The sequence below is a fragment of the Chenopodium quinoa genome, unplaced genomic scaffold, assembly GCF_001683475.1.
Source record: "Chenopodium quinoa cultivar QQ74 unplaced genomic scaffold, ASM168347v1, whole genome shotgun sequence".
Lineage (NCBI taxonomy): Eukaryota > Viridiplantae > Streptophyta > Magnoliopsida > Caryophyllales > Amaranthaceae > Chenopodium > Chenopodium quinoa.
The window spans coordinates 3,179,195-3,199,523 of record NW_018745675.1 but is presented as its reverse complement, the minus strand read 5'-3'; the positions used below and the strand labels follow the sequence as shown (position 1 = coordinate 3,199,523).

The 20,329-nt window shown below is 48.3% G+C and overlaps 1 protein-coding gene across 1 annotated transcript; it reads left to right on the top strand.

Moving 5' to 3' along the window:
• The first annotated feature begins 18,295 nt into the window (after positions 1–18,295).
• On the top strand, positions 18,296–19,903 carry LOC110717218 (protein FAR1-RELATED SEQUENCE 6-like). The gene is made up of 3 exons (XM_021895870.1): positions 18,296–18,333; positions 18,472–19,642; positions 19,739–19,903. Exons 1-3 carry the CDS (start codon positions 18,296–18,298, stop codon positions 19,901–19,903), a joined length of 1,374 nt encoding a protein of 457 aa, XP_021751562.1.
• Positions 19,904–20,329: the final 426 nt, after the last annotated feature.

Genomic DNA, 20,329 nt, shown 5'->3' with positions numbered 1-20,329 from the left:
TCCTGAGATTGTCATCACTGAAGAAGATCTAGGAGGGGTAAGAGGGCCGCATGACGACCCTATCGTAATTGAATGTAAAGTGGCCAACCAGAGAGTTGGCCGAATCCTCATAGATACCGGAAGCTCCTCAGATATCATTAGTAGCAAATGTCTGTCGAAACTAAAATATCAGACTGATTGCATACATCCGGCATCCCACCCTTTAGTAGGGTTTGGAGGAGGAGTCGTCCACCTAGTGGGACGAGTGGATTTACCCATCCGCCTGGGCGAAAAAGGGGAAGGACGACACATGGTAGTCCGGTTCCTGGTAGTAGAAGAACTCTCGGCCTACAACATGATTCTGGGACGACCAACCCTGAATAATTCCAAGGCTGTTATAATCCCATCTCTTATGTTGCTCAAGTTTGAGAGGGATAATGGAACAGTCGGGTCCCTAAGGGGAGATCAGAGGATGGCCCGAGAGTGCTATCTCTCGGATGTCAAGCCCACTGTTATGGCCACTGAGTCGAGTGGTGGAAAAATAGACCTTGACAATGTCAAGGAGAGTGCGCCTGTTCAAGAAGCAGGCGGCAAGAAGAGAAAGGCATCCCAGACAGGGGCCGCAAGAAAAGACAAAAAATAGAAATCATTGGCAGAGGAGCGGTCGGATGAATTTCGCCCTTTGCCAGCTGGTGAGCATACGAACCCGATCTTAGACGACTCGCGTCCTGACCGAACAGTCAAAGTTGGGACGACTGCTCTGAGAGTCTTGGGTGACGACTTTCACACACTATTGAAAGAATACAAGGACATCTTTGCATTCGAAGTCCACGAAATGCCAGGCATTAGTCCTGACCTGGCGGTACATAAACTGGCTGTGGATCCGAAAAAGAAGCCGGTAAGGCAGAAGAAGCGGAACCATGGCGAAGAAAGAAGTCAGGCGGCAGCCGCCGAAGTTAAAAAATTACTTGATGCAGGGTTCATTCGGCAATGTTACTTCCCAGACTGGGTTGCAAATGTGGTGCTTGTTAAAAAGCCGAATGGCACCTGGCGAATGTGTGTAGACTACACAGACTTAAACAAGGCGTGCCCCAAAGACAGTTACCCTCTACCTAAAATTGATAACCTGGTCGACTTAACAGCCGGCCATGCTTTGATGAGCTTTATGGACGCCTACTCTGGTTTCCATCAAGTTCCTTTATGGAAGAAAGATCAGGAGAAGACGGCCTTCGTCACTGATCAGGGGTTATACTGTTACACGGTCATGCCGTTTGGTCTTAAGAATGCCCCGGCCACTTTCCAGCGAATGATAAACACTGTGTTCTTTGATCAAATTGGGAGAAATGTCGAGGCATATATTGATGATATGATTGCCAAGTCTAAACTTCAGAAACATCATATGTCGGACCTCCGGGAAACTTTCGCCACACTCAGGCGGCACCATGTCATGCTCAATCCCAAGAAATGTGTCTTTGGAGTTGAGTCTGGGAAATTTCTCGGATTCCTTATCAATTAGAGAGGAATAGAGGCAAACCATGAGAAGGTGCAGGCGGTCATTGACATGCAGTCGCCTCGTACCATCCGAGAGGTTCAGAAGTTAACAGGTTGTCTAGCGGCCTTGGGAAGATTTCTAAGCCGATCAGGCGACAAAATGCCTATACTTTTTCCAGGCAATTAAGAAAAAGGCAAGGTTTGAATGGGGGCCGGATGCTGAGGCGGCCTTTCAGAAATTGAAAGTTCACTTGCATTCTTTGCCGAGGCTGGTCAGCCCTTTGCCCAAAGAAGTACTCTACATGTACCTGGCCGTCTCTGATCATGTGTTAAGCGCTGTTCTCCTTGCTGAAAGAGACGGCTGTCATCTCCCGGTCTACTTTGTCAGTCATGTACTGAAAAATGCCGAGTTGAGGTATCCCTTAGTGGAGAAATTTGGTCTTGCACTCTTCATGGCTGTTAAAAAATTGAAGCCCTACTTTTTGGCACATGCAGTCGTCGTGTATACAGACCAACCTATCAAGCGGCCACTGACCATCATGGAGTCGTCAGGCCGAATGATCAAATGGGCCATAGAAATACAGAGCCTCGAAGTTACTTTCGAGCCTAGAAATGCAGTGAAGGGGCAAGCCTTTGCTGACTTTATTGTTGAGATGACTCGTCCTCCGGACTCTCAAGTTACAGACCAAGTCTGGAAGGTATATGTGGATGGAAGCTCTACTTCAAATGGTTGTGGAGCAGGAGTCATATGTCAGTCGCCAGAGGGCGACAGGTACGAGTATGCTTTACGCTTCAGTTTTCAGGCCTCAAACAATGAGGCAGAATATGAAGCTTTACTAGCCGGAATCCGCATGTGCAAGGCGGCAGGAGCAAGAAAAATAGACGCCTGTTCCGATTCACAATTGATAGTGAGTCAGTACAATGGCGAATACGAAGCAACCCATCCGGCCATGATCAAGTATTTACAGGCGGTCCGACAAGCAGTCGGCTCCCTTGAGGATTTCCATCTGACTCAAGTGCCGAGATCAGAAAACAACCAGGCGGATGCACTTTCAAAATTAGCATCATCCGCCTCCTGTGATACTCCTCAAACTGTTTTTTGGGAAGTAATGAAGAGGAGAAGAATTGAGGAAGAACCTATTGGAATCTTAGACAGAAGCTCAACCTGGATGGATCCAATCAGGGCATATCTGACAAATGGTACCCTGCCGGATGACCATCAACAGGCGGCAGCACTGAAAAAACGAGCAACCAGTTTTGAAATAATAAAGGGAGAACTTCACAAAAGGGGGTACCTTCAACCCTTCTTAAAGTGTGTTACTCCAGAAAAAGGGCGAGAGATACTGGACGATCTTCGCTCTGGTTACTGTGCTTCTCATATAGGCGGTAGGACGCTTGCTTAACGGGCAAGGCGGCAGGGCTACTTTTGGCCTACTTTAGAAGCAGATGCGATGGTGATGGTGAAAAAATGTGACAAGTGCCAAAGGTTTGGCAAACTAATTCACCGTCCGGCTACTGACCTCACTACCATTCATAGCCCACTACCGTTTGCTAAGTGGGGCATGGATATTCTAGGTCCATATACGCCTGCTACAGGCGGAAGGAGGTACATACTTGTTGCCGTCGACTACTTCACTAAATGGGTAGAGACGGAGGCTGTAAAGGGAATCAAGACGAAGGATGTAATTTCATTCATTTGGAAAAATGTCATCACTCGGTTCGGGGTTCCCATGTCTATGGTTTTTGATAATGGTCCCCAATTTGAGACGTCTGTTCTCAAAAGCTGGTTGGGTGACCAAGGAATTGCACACTACTTTGCATCTGTCGGCTGTCCACAAGCAAACAGCCAGGTAGAAGCCTTTAATAAAATCATCTCAGACGTTCTCAAGAAAAAGATTGAACGAGCAAGCGGCCTATGGGCGGATGAATTACCACATGTTCTCTGGACCATTAGGACGACTGAAAAAGGGGCGATTGGAGAAACTCCATTCCTCCTAACTTATGGTGCGGAAGCTGTTCTTCCAATAGAACACTACGAGCCGACTCTTCGAGTAATGCTATATGACGAAGAGGCAAACTGGGAAGCCATGCGCCTGGAATTAGACTCACTTCCAGAAAGGAGGGGCAATGCTGTCTTGCGCCATGAAATTTACCGCCTGAGAATGACTAGATCATACAACAAAAAAGTACACAGGCGTCCACTCAAAGTGGGGGAATTTGTACTTAGAAAAATGGAAGCAGTTGGTAGGGCTAATGAGTCTGGCAAACTAACTCCCAACTGGGAAGGACCCTACCGAATCTGTGAATAGGTTAGGGACGGTACCTACCGTCTGGGAACACCAGACGGACAACCGTTGCCTCGAACTTGGAATGTAGATAATCTTAAGAAATATTTCTTTTGAATGATGTAAATAGTCCAGGGCTACTTAATAAAAGTTTGCATACTTAATATTCAATTTTGTACTAAGAGGGGCATGCCTGCTGACAAAGAGTCGGCTACTCTCCATGTTTAATTTTTATTCTTACTTAAGAGGGGCAGGCCGCCGATACATTTACAGTCGGCTGCTCTCCATTGAGTATTTTACTCTATCACCATAGGGGCACGCCGTCTGGACATATAGTCGGCTACTCTCCATAGAAGAGGGCCGATTGGTTCCAAACACACAACCACCCCCCTTATACTTAACTAAAAATGATCAGGGCCTGGCCGACCCTGTGCCTAAACAGGCGGCTACCCTCCTTTTACTTAGCACCTACGTTCACTAAGAACTAACCAAGGCCACAGGCCGAATGATCAGACCAGGCGCCAAGCCAACTGATCCAATCTTCAAAACTAATACGACCTGTCCCAACATCATAGCAGGCGTCCGGCGGCATCCCTCCGGATGAAATTCGTCGCAGAGAGCAGCTCCCTTTTGGGTGGAACATTGCTCTATAAACTAATTACACGGTACCTATACGACTGTCCCCAAGGGCAACCACGTAGCCGTTTTTGAGACAAGGATAACTCTATCACTAACCAAACCAGTGGTAGCAGTTGACATCTGAGTCAGATGACCGCCTGTATTACTTGGGATAAATGAAGGGGGTACCTCTTGAGTTAATAGCCAACAAACATTGGCGAATCAAAAGGTTCAGCCGGCCTCCGCCGCCTGGTACCTTTACTACTCAAGCAGGAATGACGGCGACTGAGTAACACCAAAGTTAACTCATAGTCACTCTCTCAAACTTAGTATGGAGCCTAAAAGGTATGAGTCGTCCGCCTGTTTTTAGCAAACAGGGGCTCTCAACCACTACTCCTGCTAGGTTAACAACCTATGAGTTAAAAGCCAACAAACATGGGCGAATAAAGGGGAACAACCGGTACCCACCGCTTGATACCTCTACTACTCAATTACTTGGCGACTAGGTAACAATCATGTTTACTTGGTCACTCCTTAAAAATTTAGTATGAAACTAAAAAGGTGTTCATGCAGCACCGGCTCACACTAGATTAAATATGGCGGTGAATAGTCGGCCTAGACGGCCTAAAGTCTCTAGCCTAAAAACATGACAAGTAGGAAACCACTTTCCTACTTGGTTAATTTTATTTGACAGAACCGCCTGCCTAAAGGGGATCCAGTCTTTAAAATGGTTCGAATACCGATTGGATAAATGGCCGACTGATCGTCTAGCCTGGAAACAGACGACCATTCGTCCAGGGGCATAGGCGGCGTGACTAACTATCTGTACCTGTCTGCAACTATCGGCCATGTAAAACAGTCGGTATAGTGTACAATTGGATATCAGAATATTCAATACTTGAACAAGTTTGAAGCAAAACAAAAATATTCATTAAAAGGAAGCCGGTCATTAAAGACCGGCAAAATATTCAGAGCCCCGGCCCCCTGGCCGGGTAAATACAAGAAAACGGCACGCAGGCCGTGGGAAGAAGACATAAAACTTAAGAAGGGGGCATATCTTCAATATCAGCAGCTGCCGCCTGGTCAGCACTCTTCTTGCTGGACTCGGCTTCAGCTGCATCCTTCTTTGATGCATTACCCCCAAGCGGCACAAGCGCCACTACCGGCTGCTCCTCCTCCTCCAACGCCTCCTCCAACGCCTCTTCCTCAGCAGCCGCCAGGATCTCTTGATTATATCTATCAGAACAATGGCGGTACGTTTTTACCCATGAGGCAAAGTCGGCATTGGGGAAGAGGCGGCCCCAAGTCATGCGCTGGATTTGAGCAGAGTCTTCCATCATCTCCCGGACCAGCTCTTTCTTTTCTTGCTCGGCCTTTTCCGAGAGCTCCTGAGTAAGACTCTTCTCCTGGGTCACCAGGCGTACCTTTACGCTCGCCAAGGATTTCTCCAAGGTTTCGTATGAGGACATCTTTTTGCAGAGGCGTCAGTTTCCAAACAAAAAGAAAACAGGCGTCCTGAAATTCAAATACTCAAAAATATGCTAAGTATACCTCAGCAAGGACCCCTGCAATCCCGTCTAGGTCAAGGGTGCCGACACCCCTGACCGCCTCCCTTTCAGCTGGAGGAACGGCCTTGATCATAGACTTGGCCACCTCGACCAAATTAGGCTCCTGGGGGCCGGCTGCATCAAGCATAAACAAACGGATTAGACCTAGTAAAGAAGGGGCAAGTCTAAAATTTACAAGGACGATTTCATACTTCTTGGTGGCCCAGCTGGAGTTTTAGAAGAAGTGGTCGGCGGTTTCTCAGCCGCCGCATGTTTCCTGGCAGAACCAGGAGAGCTCGCAACAGTCGTCCTCCGGGCCTTGGGGTCCGTCTGTTGGGAAGAAGAAGCTCTTGGAGCGCCCGTCTAAAAAAGAAGAAAAGAGTCAGTATATGCATAAACACAACTCCAAAAAGAGGGTGAAAGGTTCGAAGCCCACCAAGGGTGCCCCCTTGTTGGGGGAGTCGGTTGAAGACTGTTGCATGATGGAGGCCCGCAACATGGCCGCCGCAGTCTTGGAGGCGGTAATTTTGCTCATGGCGTCCGCTGCAAAAACAAATAGCAAAGTTAATAAAAGTCATAACAAGAAATGCACGGAACAACAGAGTATTCGACAGGCCGGCTACCTCTTGAGCACCGACTGCTGAGGCCACAGGCGGCCAAAAAGTACTCGTCGTAGAGCCATTTGAAGCTCGGGACGCAGTGCAGGGGTACTTGCTCTCGTACCCCTGAAGTAGAGTTCACCTTCGACTCTACTTTGAAGAGTCCTTTATCTAGGATCTCTTTCTTAGCCTTGGGGGGAACAGGCGGCATGCTGCGGCCGCCTGCAAGAAGGGGCGGATTCCTGTTCCACTTGTTGAAGCGCTTGTTCAGCTCTGTGTCTGAACTCTCAATGATGAGGAAGGTGCTCCGCCAGTCCTTCCATTTGTTTGCTTTACCTCTCGTCATGAGGTAGCCCCTGTGGCTCGTCAATTGATACCAGCCGGTACCGCCTGCCTTAGGGGTCCGGCTGAGGTAGTTCATGTGGGCGAAAGCCTCGAAGCTCGGCTCCACCCCGTGCAGTTCGCACCCGGCCACATAGCCGAGTACGTTGACCCAGGAGTTCGGGGCTAACTGCCATAACCCCAACTCATACCCATCCAAGATCCGCTGAACAACCGGATGTAGTGGGAAGCGCAGCCCAGCCTTGATGGCCGCCTCTTAGCAGCCAAAGCAGGCGCTATCATAACTGGTACCAGCCGGCCAGACGACTGTGTCTTCTGGATCCGGCACAAACACTAAAAAGCCGGGGCCCGTTGTGTGGTTTGCGATAAAGCTCTCCACTTTCTCTTGCATGGCCGTGATCCGGCCCCGAGGTACCGTGCAGTAGTAGGGGGTATTTTGCTCTCGGTGAGAGGCGGATGGTTCCGCCCAATCGTTCCCCTTCTCAACTGCGTGAGAAAGCCTCGCCTCTTGCAGGCGACTGTTTTTCTCTTCTGTGTCCAGAGAAGCATGGCCAGAAGAGCTAGACTCGGAATCGTCCTCTGACGAGTCCGAAGAGGACGACTCCTCCCCTCTCCCGGAGGGGCCCGCCTCCTCTCCTTTAAAAGGAGCAGGAGAGAATGTAGAATTGTCAACTGTAAAATGGGAAGGGGTCACTTTGACTCCTCCCTCAGAAAAGGGCAGGCGGCATCCTGGCAGTCCTAATCATTTGTGCCGCCTGCCCTTTTCTGAATCTAGGACTAAAAGTGCCGCCTGCCAGAACAAAAAAGACTGCCAGGATCTCAAACTCAGACGGCTCCTCCCACAGGGTGCCGATTAGTGAAACATCTGACCAGGCGCCAGATGTGGAAGTGAAACAAAGCAAAGCGGCTTGAAAGCCGGCAGTTCTGAGGGAGGAGTCAAAGTGACCCCTTCCCATTTTACAGTTGACAATTCTACATTCTCTCCTGCTCCTTTTAAAGGAGAGGAGGCGGGCCCCTCCGGGAGAGGGGAGGAGTCGTCCTCTTCGGACTCGTCAGAGGACGATTCCGAGTCTAGCTCTTCTGGCCATGCTTCTCTGGACACAGAAGAGAAAAACAGTCGCCTGCAAGAGGCGAGGCTTTCTCACGCAGTTGAGAAGGGGAACAATTGGGCAGAGCCATCCGCCTCTCACCGAGAGCAAAATACCCCCTACTACTGCACGGTACCTCGGGGCCGGATCACGGCCATGCAAGAGAAAGTGGAGAGCTTTATCGCAAACCACACAACGGGCCCCGGCTTTTTAGTGTTTGTGCCGGATCCAGAAGACACAGTCGTCTGGCCGGCTGGTACCAGTTATGATAGCGCCTGCTTTGGCTGCTAAGAGGCGGCCATCAAGGCTGGGCTGCGCTTCCCACTACATCCGGTTGTTCAGCGGATCTTGGATGGGTATGAGTTGGGGTTATGGCAGTTAGCCCCGAACTCCTGGGTCAACGTACTCGGCTATGTGGCCGGGTGCGAACTGCACGGGGTGGAGCCGAGCTTCGAGGCTTTCGCCCACATGAACTACCTCAGCCGGACCCCTAAGGCAGGCGGTACCGGCTGGTATCAATTGACGAGCCACAGGGGCTACCTCATGACGAGAGGTAAAGCAAACAAATGGAAGGACTGGCGGAGCACCTTCCTCATCATTGAGAGTTCAGACACAGAGCTGAACAAGCGCTTCAACAGGTGGAACAGGAATCCGCCCCTTCTTGCAGGCGGCCGCAGCATGCCGCCTGTTCCCCCCAAGGCTAAGAAAGAGATCCTAGATAAAGGACTCTTCAAAGTAGAGTCGAAGGTGAACTCTACTTCAGGGGTACGAGAGCAAGTACCCCTGCACTGCGTCCCGAGCTTCAAATGGCTCTACGACGAGTACTTTTTGGCCGCCTGTGGCCTCAGCAGTCGGTGCTCAAGAGGTAGCCGGCCTGTCGAATACTCTGCTGTTCCGTGCATTTCTTGTTATGACTTTTATTAACTTTGCTATTTGTTTTTGCAGCGGACGCCATGAGAAAAATTACCGCCTCCAAGACTGCGGCGGCCATGTTGCGGGCCTCCATCATGCAACAGTCTTCAACCGACTCCCCAACAAGGGGGCACCCTTGGTGGGCTTCGAACCTTTCACCCTCTTTTTGGAGTTGTGTTTATGCATATACTGACTCTTTTCTTCTTTTTTAGACGGGCGCTCCAAGAGCTTCTTCTTCCCAACAGACGGACCCCAAGGCCCGGAGGAAGACTGTTGCGAGCTCTCCTGGTTCTGCCAGGAAACATGCGGCGGCTGAGAAACAGCCGGCCACTTCTTCTAAAACTCCAGCTGGGCCACCTAGAAGTATGAAATTGTCCTTGTAAATTTTAGACTTGCTCCCTTCTTTACTAGGTCTAATCCGTTTGTTTATGCTTGATGCAGCCGGCCCTCAGGAGCCTGACTTGGTCGAGGTGGCCAAGTCTATGATCAAGGCCGTTCCTCTAGCTGAAAGGGAGGCGGTCAGGGGTGTCGACACCCTTGACCTAGACGGGATTGCAGGGGTCCTTGCTGAGGTATACTTAGCATATTTTTGAGTATTTGAATTCCAGGATGCCTGTTTTTTTTTTGTTTGGAAACTGACGCCTGTTCCCCTTTTTACTTAGGTCCTGCTCCTAGTGAACGGCCTTCGCAAGCCGCTTGACCGGAAGAACAAAGAGGTAAAGGCTGCAAAAGCTATGGCCCCCTCTGACTGTGATAAGGCAATGTTTCAAATTGCCCAAAATGAAGTTCTGACCATTGCTATTCTTTATTATCAGGCGCAGGCTACCGCCGCTATCCAGGCTCAGTTAGAGGCGGCCCAGAAGAGGAATAGCGAGCTGGAGGCGACCATCAACAACCTCAAGGCCGAGCTGAGACCTCTTCGCCAAAAGATGTCCTCATACGAAACCTTGGAGAAATCCTTGGCGAGCGTAAAGGTACGCCTGGTGACCCAGGAGAAGAGTCTTACTCAAGAGCTCTCGGAAAAGGCCGAGGAAGAAAAGAAAGAGCTGGTCCGGGAGATGATGGAAGACTCTGCTCAATTCCAGCGCATGACTTGGGGCCGCCTCTTCCCCAATGCCGACTTTGCCTCATGGGAAAAAACGTACCGCCAGTGTTCTGATAGATATAATCAGGAGGTCCTGGCGGCTGCTGAGGAAGAGGCGTTGGCGGCTGCTGAGGGAGAGGCGTTGGAGGAGGAGGAGCAGCCGGTAGTGGCGCTTGTGCCGCTTGGGGGTAATGCATCAAAGAAGGATGCAGCTGAAGCCGAGTCCAGCAAGAAGAGTGCTGACCAGGCGGCAGCTGCTGATATTGAAGATCTGCCCCCTTCTTAAGCTTTATGTCTTCTTTCCACGGCCTGCGTGCCGTTTGTTTGTATTTACCCGGCCAGGGGGCCGGTGCTCTGAATATTTTGCCGGTCTTTAATGACCGGCTTCTTTTTAATGAATATTTTTGTTTTGCTTCAAATTTGTTTAAGTATTGAATATTCTAATATCCAATTGTACACTATACCGACTGTTTTACATGGCCGATAGTTGCAGACAGGTACGGATAGTTAGTCACGCCGCCTATGCCCCTGGACGACTGGTTGTCTGTTTCCAGGCTAGACGATCAGTCGACCATTTATCCAATCGGTATTCGAACCATTTTAAAGACTGGATCCCCTTTAGGCAGGCGGTCCTGTCATTTGTAAAATTAACCAAGGAAATTGTTTCCTACTTGTCATGCTTTTAGGCTAGAGACTTTAGGCCGTCTAGGCCGACTGTATGAACACCTTTTTAGTTTCAAACTAAAATTTTTAGGGAGTGACCAAGTAAATATGATTGTTACCTAGTCGCGAAGTAACTGAGTAGTAGAGGTATCAAGCGGTGGGTACCGGTTGTCCCCTTTATTCGCCAATGTTTGTTGGCTTTTAACTCATAGGTTGTTGACTTAGCAGGAGTAGTGGTTGAGAGCCCCTGTTTGCTAAAAACAGGCGGAAGACTCATACCTTTTAGGTTCCATACTAAGTTTGAGAGAGTGACTATGAGTTAACTTTGGTGTTACTCAGTCGCCGTCACTCCTGCTTGAGTAGTAAAGGTACCAGGCGGCGGAGGCCGGCTGAACCTTTTGATTCGCCAATGTTTGTTGGCTATTAACTCAAGAGGTACCCCCTTCATTTATCCCAAGTAATACAGGCGGTCATCTGACTCAGATGCCAACTGCTACCACTGGTTTGGTTAGTGATAGAGTTATCCTTGTCTCAAAAACGGCTACGTGGTTGCCCTTGGGGACAGTCGTATAGGTGTCGTGTAATTAGTTTATAGAGCAATGTTCCACCCAAAAGGGAGCTGCTCTCTGCGACGAATTTCATCCAGAGGGATGCCGCCGGACGCTTGCTATGATGTTGGGACAGGTCGTATTAGTTTTGAAGATTGGATCAGTTGGCTTGGCGCCTGGTCTGATCATTCGGCTTGTGGCCTTGGTTAGTTCTTGGTGAACGTAGGTGCTAAGTAAAAGGAGGGTAGCCGCCTGTTTAGGCACAGGGTCGGCCAGGCCCTGATCATTTTTAGTTAAGTATAAGGGGGGTGGCTGTGTGTTTGGAACCAGTCGGCCCTCTTCTATGGAGAGTAGCCGACTATATGTCCAGACGGCGTGCCCCTATGGTGATAGAGTAAAATACTCAATGGAGAGCAGCCGACTGTAAATGTATCGGCGGCCTGCCCCTCTTAAGTAAGAATAAAAATTAAACATGGAGAGTAGCCGACTCTTTGTCAGCAGGCATGCCCCTCTTAGTACAAAATTGAATATTAAGTATGCAAACTTTTATTAAGTAGCCCTGGACTATTTACATCATTCAAAAGAAATATTTCTTAAGATTATCTACATTCCAAGTTCGAGGCAACGGTTGTCCGTCTGGTGTTCCCAGACGGTAGGTACCGTCCCTGACCTCTTCACAGATTCGGTAGGGTCCTTCCTAGTTGGGAGTTAGTTTGCCAGACTCATTAGCCCTACCAACTGCTTCCATTTTTCTAAGTACAAAGTCCCCCACTTTGAGTGGACGCCTGTGTACTTTTTTGTTGTATGATCTAGTCATTCTCAGGCGGTAAATTTCATGGCGCAAGACAACATTGCCCCTCCTTTCTGGAAGTGAGTCTAATTCCAGGCGCATGGCTTCCCAGTTTGCCTCTTCGTCATATAGCATTACTCGAAGAGTTGGCTCGTAGTGTTCTATTGGAAGAACAACTTCCGCACCATAAGTTAGGAGGAATGGAGTTTCTCCAGTCGCCCCTTTTTCAGTCGTCCTAATGGCCCAGAGAACATGTGGTAATTCATCCGCTCATAGGCCGCCTGCTCGTTCAATCTTTTTCTTGAGACCGTCTGAGATGATTTTATTAAAGGCTTCTACCTGGCCGTTTGCTTGTGGACGACCGACAGATGCAAAGTAGTGTGCAATTCCTTGGTCACCCAACCAGCTTTTGAGAACAGACGTCTCAAATTGGGGACCATTATCAAAAACCATAGACATGGGAACCCCGAACCGAGTGATGACATTTTTCCAAATGAATGAAATTACATCCTTCGTCTTGATTCCCTTTACAGCCTCCGCCTCTACTCATTTAGTGAAGTAGTCGACGGCAACAAGTATGTACCTCCTTCCGCCTGTAGCAGGCGTATATGGACCCAGAATATCCATGCCCCACTTAGCAAACGGTAGTGGGCTATGAATGGTAGTGAGGTCAGTAGCCGGACGGTGAATTAGTTTGCCAAACCTTTGGCACTTGTCACATTTTTTCACCATCACCATCGCATCTACTTCTAAAGTAGGCCAAAAGTAGCCCTGCCGCCTAGCCCGTTGAGCAAGCGTCCTACCGCCTATATGGGAAGCACAGTAACCAGAGTGAAGATCGTCCAGTATCTCTCGCCCCTTTTCTGGAGTAACACACTTTAAGAAGGGTTGAAGGTACCCCCTTTTGTGAAGTTCTCCCTTTATTATTTCAAAACTGGTTGCTCGTTTTTTCAGTGCTGCCGCCTGTTGATGATCATCCGGCAGGGTACCATTTGTCAGATATGCCCTGATTGGATCCATCCAGGTTGTGCTTCTGTCTAAGATTCCAATAGGTTCTTCCTCAATGCTTCTCCTCTCCATTACTTCCCAAAAAACAGTTCGAGGAGTATCACAGGAGGCGGATGATGCTAATTTTGAAAGTGCATCCGCCTGGTTGTTTTCTGATCTCGGCACTTGAGTCAGATGGAAATCCTCAAGGGAGCCGACTGCTTGTCGGACCGCCTGTAAATACTTGATCATGGCCGGATGGGTTGCTTCGTATTCGCCATTGTACTGACTCACTATCAATTGTGAATCGGAACAGGCGTATATTTTTCTTGCTCCTGCCGCCTTGCACATGCGGATTCCGGCTAGTAAAGCTTCATATTCTGCCTCATTGTTTGAGGCCTGAAAACTGAAGCGTAAAGCATACTCGTACCTGTCGCCCTCTGGCGACTGACATATGACTCCTGCTCCACAACCATTTGAAGTAGAGCTTCCATCCACATATACCTTCCAGACTTGGTCTGTAACTTGAGAGTCCGGAGGACGAGTCATCTCAACAATAAAGTCAGCAAAGGCTTGCCCCTTCACTGCTTTTCTAGGCTCGAAAGTAACTTCGAGGCTCTGTATTTCTATGGCCCATTTGATCATTCGGCCTGACGACTCCATGATGGTCAGTGGCCGCTTGATAGGTTGGTCTGTATACACGACGACTGCATGTGCCAAAAAGTAGGGCTTCAATTTTTTAACAGCCATGAAGAGTGCAAGACCAAATTTCTCCACTAAGGGATACCTCAACTCGGCATTTTTCAGTACATGACTGACAAAGTAGACCGGGAGCTGACAGCCGTCTCTTTCAGCAAGGAGAACAGCGCTTAACACATGATCAGAGACGGCCAGGTACATGTAGAGTACTTCTTTGGGCAAAGGGCTGACCAGCCTCGGCAAGGAATGCAAGTGAACTTTTAATTTCTGAAAGGCCGCCTCAGCATCTGGCCCCCATTCAAACCTTTCCTTTTTCTTAATTGCCTGGAAAAAGTATAGGCATTTGTCGCCTGATCGGCTTAGAAATCTTCCCAAGGCTGCCAGACAACCTGTTAACTTCTGAACCTCTCGGATGGTACGAGGCGACTGCATGTCAATGACCGCCTGCACCTTCTCAGGGTTTGCCTCTATTCCTCTCTGATTGATAAGGAATCCGAGAAATTTCCCAGACTCAACTCCAAAGACACATTTCTTGGGATTGAGCATGACATGGTGCCGCCTAAGTGTGGCGAAAGTTTCCCGGAGGTCCGACAGATGATCTTTCTGAAGTTTAGACTTGACAATCATATCATCAATATATGCCTCGACATTTCTCCCAATTTGATCAAAGAACACAGTGTTTATCATTCGCTGGAAAGTGGCCGGGGCATTCTTAAGACCAAACGGTATGACCGTGTAACAGTATAACCCCTGATCAGTGACGAAGGCCGTCTTCTCCTGATCTTTCTTCCATAAAGGAACTTGATGGAAACCAGAGTAGGCGTCCATAAAGCTCATCAAAGCATGGCCGGCTGTTGAGTCGACCAGGTTATCAATTTTAGGCAGAGGGTAACTGTCTTTGGGGCACGCCTTGTTTAAGTCTGTGTAGTCTACACACATTCGCCAGGTGCCATTCGGCTTTTTAACAAGCACCACATTTGCAACCCAGTCTGGGAAGTAACATTGCCGAATGAACCCTGCATCAAGTAATTTTTTAACTTCGGCGGTTGCCGCCTGACTTCTTTCTTCGCCATGGTTCCGCTTCTTTTGCCTTACCGGCTTCTTTTTCGGATCCACAGCCAGTTTATGTACCGCCAGGTCAGGACTAATGCCTTGCATTTCGTGGACTTCGAATGCAAAGATGTCCTTGTATTCTTTCAATAGTGTGTGAAAGTCGTCACCCAGGACTCTCAGAGCAGTCGTCCCAACTTTGACTGTTCGGTCAGGACGCGAGTCGTCTAAGATCAGGTCCGTATGCTCACCAGCTGGCTGAGGGCGGAATTCATCCGACCGCTCCTCTGCCAATGATTGCTATTTTTTGTCTTTTCTTGCGGCCCCTGTCTGGGATGCCTTTCTCTTCTTGCCGCCTGCTTCTTGAACATGCGCACTCTCCTTGACATTGTCAAGGTCTATTTTTCCACCACTCGACCCAGTGGCCATAACAGTGGGCTTGGCATCCGAGAGATAGCACTCTCGGGCCATCCTCTGATCTCCCCTTAGGGACCCGACTGTTCCATTATCCCTCTCAAACTTGAGCAACATAAGAGATGGGATTATAACAGCCTTGGAATTATTCAGGGTTCGTCGTCCCAGAATCATGTTATAGGCCGAGAGTTCTTCTACTACCAGGAACCGGACTACCATGTGTCGTCCTTCCCCTTTTTCGCCCAGGCGGATGGGTAAATCCACTCGTCCCACTGGGTGGACGACTCCTCCTCCAAACCCTACTAAAGGGTGGGATGCCGGATGTATGCAATCAGTCTGATATTTTAGTTTCGACAGACATTTGCTACTGATGAGATCTGAGGAGCTTCCGGTATCTATGAGGATTCGACCAACTCTCTGGTTGGCCACTTTACATTCAATAACGATAGGGTCGTCATGCGGCCCTCTTACCCCTCCTAGATCTTCTTCAGTGATGACAATCTCAGGAAATGAATATTTGGAGGGCCGTTCTTGGTGAACGGAATTTACATCTAACCGACTGATATTGTCTTTGGTGCCCCTAATAGTGGGGCCGCCTCCTGAGAAGCCGCCTGCAATGGTGTAGACGACTGCATCATCTGTATCGGAGCTCTCGACCTGTTGGTTCTTTTTGGTCGACTGCTTTTTTGAGGAAGTGTTCCCCGTAGATTTCTTGACATAAGTGTCAAGATCACCTTGCTCAGCCAGGCGGTCCAGATACCGCATGAGACTGATGCATTCATTGGTGTGATGACCAACATCTTCATGATAATCACATAATTTTTCTTGGTTCCGATTGTTTGCAGAATCCTTCATGGGGACCGGCTTCTCAATTGAGATCCGTCCCTTGATTTCCTTTAGGATAAATTGGCTATCCTTGTTAAACACATACTTTGGGGAGTATGGTTTGAATTCTTTTTTCTTCTTCTGGGACGGCTGTTTAGAGGAATCAGTTGCCCAGACCTCTTTTCTCTTCTCGTCTTTGTTTGACGACTGCTTCTGTCGTCCTTCTCTTTTGTCGGACCTTTTCCCGTCTGACTGTTTTACCGTACTACAAAGATCAGTCGCCTGTATATAGGCTTCCGCTTCAATCAAGGCCTCTTGAAGAGTCGCCACCCTTTTTCGGACCAAATCAAATTTGAAGGTCGACCCGTCTTTGAGACCTCTGAAAAAGTCAGTATAGGCTACTTCATCCGGTAACCCTTGAATCTGTATTCTCATCAGGTTAAACCACCTGATGTAAGAACGAAGCCCCTCCTTCTCGCCCTGCTGAATTGTTCCTAAATCAAGGGTCGTCTTCTTCGTAGGGATGTTCATGGCGAAGTTGGAGGTGAATAAGTAAGCAAGCGTCTTGAAGTTATTTACATAACCAGTCGGCAGGTTGCCGAACCATTGTTGTGCGATTCCTTTTAGAGTCGCTGGGAAACACTTGCACCAAGTGGGATCATCCAACCCTTCAAGGTACATCAGGTTGGTGAATGCCATCACATGGTCTTCTGGGTTACTAGTGCCGTCATAGGCGCCTACTAATACATTTTTCACTTTGGCCGGCTGAGCGGCTTCAGTAATTTCCTTGGAGAAGGCCGACGGCTGTTCACCAAGTCTAAGCAACCGCAGCTGCCAGTCCATAGGTTGGACATTTTTTGCTGCATGTCCACCAAACGGAGGTGGCTGTAAAAAATACTGTTGTTGAGGTACAAACGGTAAGTTTGGTACCGCCTGGTCGCTATGAAAGCCGAACTGACGGGAGGTGCCGCCTGACTGACTCTCATGATACGACTGAGTATGCCTCATCGAGGTATTTCGCAGACTGTCTTGGAAGTTTGAAGTAGAGGCAGACTCTGACAATCGGTCACTCTTCTTCTGCTCTAGCAGTAGCCGAGCGTCTGTGTATGTTTTCCTCGACCCGTCCGCCTGAATATGACGAACAGGTTTCCTATTTCCTGGAGTAGGAAAACGGTATTTTGTGAAATCAAGGGCAGGTGGCTCCCACTTCCTAGATTTAGGATGAGGGGTCGCCTCTCGCCCTTGAACTGGTTTCCTCTTCAGTGAAGTGGAAGGTTTCTTAGCCGACTGCTCCTTGTCCAGAGCAGGCGGCTTCTTGTTGATCAACTCTTGAATTTCTCCCTTGAAGTCCCTCATGAAGTTCATGAGTTCGTTCCTTGTGATGGGAGCAGACCCATCAGTCGGCTGCTGCCGAACAGGCGGTGCGCCAGCTGGCTCACTTCCAGTTTGAAGATGTTCCCGTTCCCTCCTTTCGGTATGACGGGTACGTCGGGCCCTTTGGGTCCCGTCTGAAGCTGTGTGAGCTTCAACTTCAAATTCATTCTCAGTATCGCGGTCCGACTGAACTTGAGGGTCGTCTAGGGGACGCCTCTCTTCAGGAGTCGGTACAGACGTGGATGCCATCTCAGAAGTACTCTCCCCACAGACGGCGCCAATATGTTTCGGGGTTTTCTGATGTCCTGCGGGAGAGTTACAATTCCGAGACTGGAACCGGACGCCTGTACCTGCAAAACAAACGGATGCTCAGGATGATTGGAGATCCGCCTCCGACGGTCAAGTTAGTACTTGATTAAGGAGTAATTAATGCGGAAATTAAAGTGATTGGGTCTCTCTAGGTGAGAGTGTTTAATGTGTGTAATCTGCGTTTTTAGCGTGCAATCTCCCTTATTGAGGATTAAGGGAGGTATTTATAACCTCGAGAAACGTGTCAATCTAGGTTTAGGTTAACCTTGGGCTGATTGGGCTTCCCTCGGAAGTTGGGCCTAGGTGACCGGTTATCCCAGGTGTCATGGGAAGGACACGTGTCGTGTCGTAATTGGTCCATAGTGGACGGATCATTGCTTGACACGTGGCAGGCTCCTATTGGCCCATGTGACGGACACATGGCGGAACCTGATTGGTCCACTTGTCAGATGGTGATTTGTTGGGAAAAATCCCCTAATCATGAACCACCATGGGCAATCCTTATTGTTGGGATGTGCTCTTGTTTCACATGAAGACTGCGATACGTTTGCGTGGATATTTCGACAGTGGTTAGCTTGCATGAACAATCGAGCTCCTAAATCCATATTGACCGGCCAAGAGGCAGCTATGCGGAGGCCCCTTGCTGAAGTCATGCCAAACACGGTGCATCGTTGGTGCAATATAGCATATCATGAGCAAGATCAATGAGAAACTTGGCAAGTGTGCACGGTATGTTGTGAAATTTCTCCTTCTGGCTTTACAATTTCCAAGGTCTTGATATTAGTTTCAAAGGCGTAATAATCTGATTCCCATAATAAAGACAAGCTAACCTATTGTTGCTGGTCTGCTATTATCATTTTTGTCTAGTTACCAAGAGTTTGTCAACCCCCTTAAAGAGCTGGTATATGAGAGCTTTGACCCCGAGGAGTTCCAAACCCGATGGGCAGAGTTTATTGCTGAGTATAAGTTGGAGGACAATGAATGGCTACAAAGCCTACACAAAGACATTCATATGTGGGTGCCTGCGTACATGAAGGAGTTTTTTTGGGCTGGTATGCAGACCACACAATGGGTGGAGAGCATCATTTGGTTTTTTGACGGCTATGTGAATCGCAAAACAAAACTCCATGAGTTTCCTCAAAAGTATTGCATGGCCTTGGATCAACGCGTTCGAGATGAACTGAGTGCAGATGCGCGTTGCTCGATGTACCTTAGGAGGTTGGTTAGTGGATTCAAAGTTGAAAAAATATTTCAAAAGTTATACACGGACAACAAGTTTCAAGAAGTTCAAAAGGAGTGTACGAGAATGATGTATTGTAACGTCCGAGGAGAGAAGGTTTTGTCTGAAAAGCTTATTCAGTATACACTGGTCGATCGTGTATGGATAGTACCTCCCGGTGCAAGTGAGGATGTCATTACAAACAGGCGAAGATCTTACAATGTTATTTTCTGTCCAATGACAAAGGAGGTGCAGTGTGACTGTAGGAAGTTTGAGACAAGTGGCATACTTTGCAAACACTGTATTAGGTTATTGGATGAAAACTTGGTTGAAGATCTACCAGAGAAGTACGTTGTAGACCGTTGGAGGAAGGACATACCCCGGAAGCACACTAGGGTGAAGGTGGCCTACCATGATCCAGGGGACACGGTCAATGTGAAAAGATTCAACAAAATGATGCAAAAACTCGAGCCCTTGTGTGAAACCGCTGCTACGGTGGACAATCAAACGGTCCATATGGTAATTGAAACACTGCCGAAGCTTCAGTCAGCTGTTAATGAGCGTAGGGACAAGAAGAGCAAGGAAATTGTTGCTGTAGTCAGTACACTGACATCAGCCAGTGAAGGCAGAACGTTTTCCTTGGTTAGGAATCCTGCTCCTACTGCTACTGCTGTAGATTCCTGTCCAGCTTCCATGGACCTTGTTATCAAGGACCCTATAATTAAGAAAAGGAAAAGGGGTAGGCCTAAGAGTTCAAGGCACAATACTTTAGCTGAAACCGGCTACAAGAAAACCAACAAGAATAAGAAGCCTAGCCCGGTTAAGATTTATGCTTTCTTCAATACTTAAAGAATCTGACTGCTCAACCTGTTATTATTTTCTGACTGCTGTTATATCTCTATCTAAATCATACAGGAGCAAGTAGGAAATGTTGTTGAGGAGGATGCAGCAAACTGTGTTCAGGAGGAGGATGGAAATGGTGTTGAGGAGGATGATGGAGCAAATGGTGTTGAGGAGGAGGATGCAGGAAATGGTGTTGAGCAGGATGCAGGTGTTGAGGAGGAGGAAATGGTGTTGTAGGATCTTGTGTTTAGGAGGATGCAGGTAAAGGCCGGATTGACAGGAAATGGTTTTGTGCAGGATGTAGGTGTGTCGGAGGAGGAAATGGTGTTGCAGGATTTGGTGTTTCGGAGGACGCAAGAAAAGGCAGGAATGGCAGGAAATGTTGTGGAGCAGGATGCAGGGGTTGAGGAGGAAATGGTGTTGCAGGATCTGGTGTTTAGGAAGACAACAAAGGGAAAGGGGAAGTCAAATACATCTTCTCGGAAGCTACATGTAAGCATGGATACTAAATTCATGTGATTTTACTTCAATGATTATTTCACATTTAACCCATCACACCTCTCACAGGTGAAGCAGAAACGTCTTGATGAACTAATGGCCATATCGTGACAATTTGAGTTAGCTAAAGTAACTATCATTTACTTGAATATTTGTGTGGTTGGC

Bases quoted from the DNA above. Each gene is read 5' to 3' on its own strand.
- LOC110717218 (XM_021895870.1), top strand. From the start codon at position 18,296: ATGAGCAAGATCAATGAGAAACTTGGCAAGTGTGCACG. The intron at 18,334-18,471 runs GTATGTTGTGAA...ATTTTTGTCTAG, and splicing joins AAACTTGGCAAGTGTGCACG to TTACCAAGAGTTTGTCAACC. The intron at 19,643-19,738 runs GTTAAGATTTAT...TAAATCATACAG, and splicing joins AGAATAAGAAGCCTAGCCCG to GAGCAAGTAGGAAATGTTGT.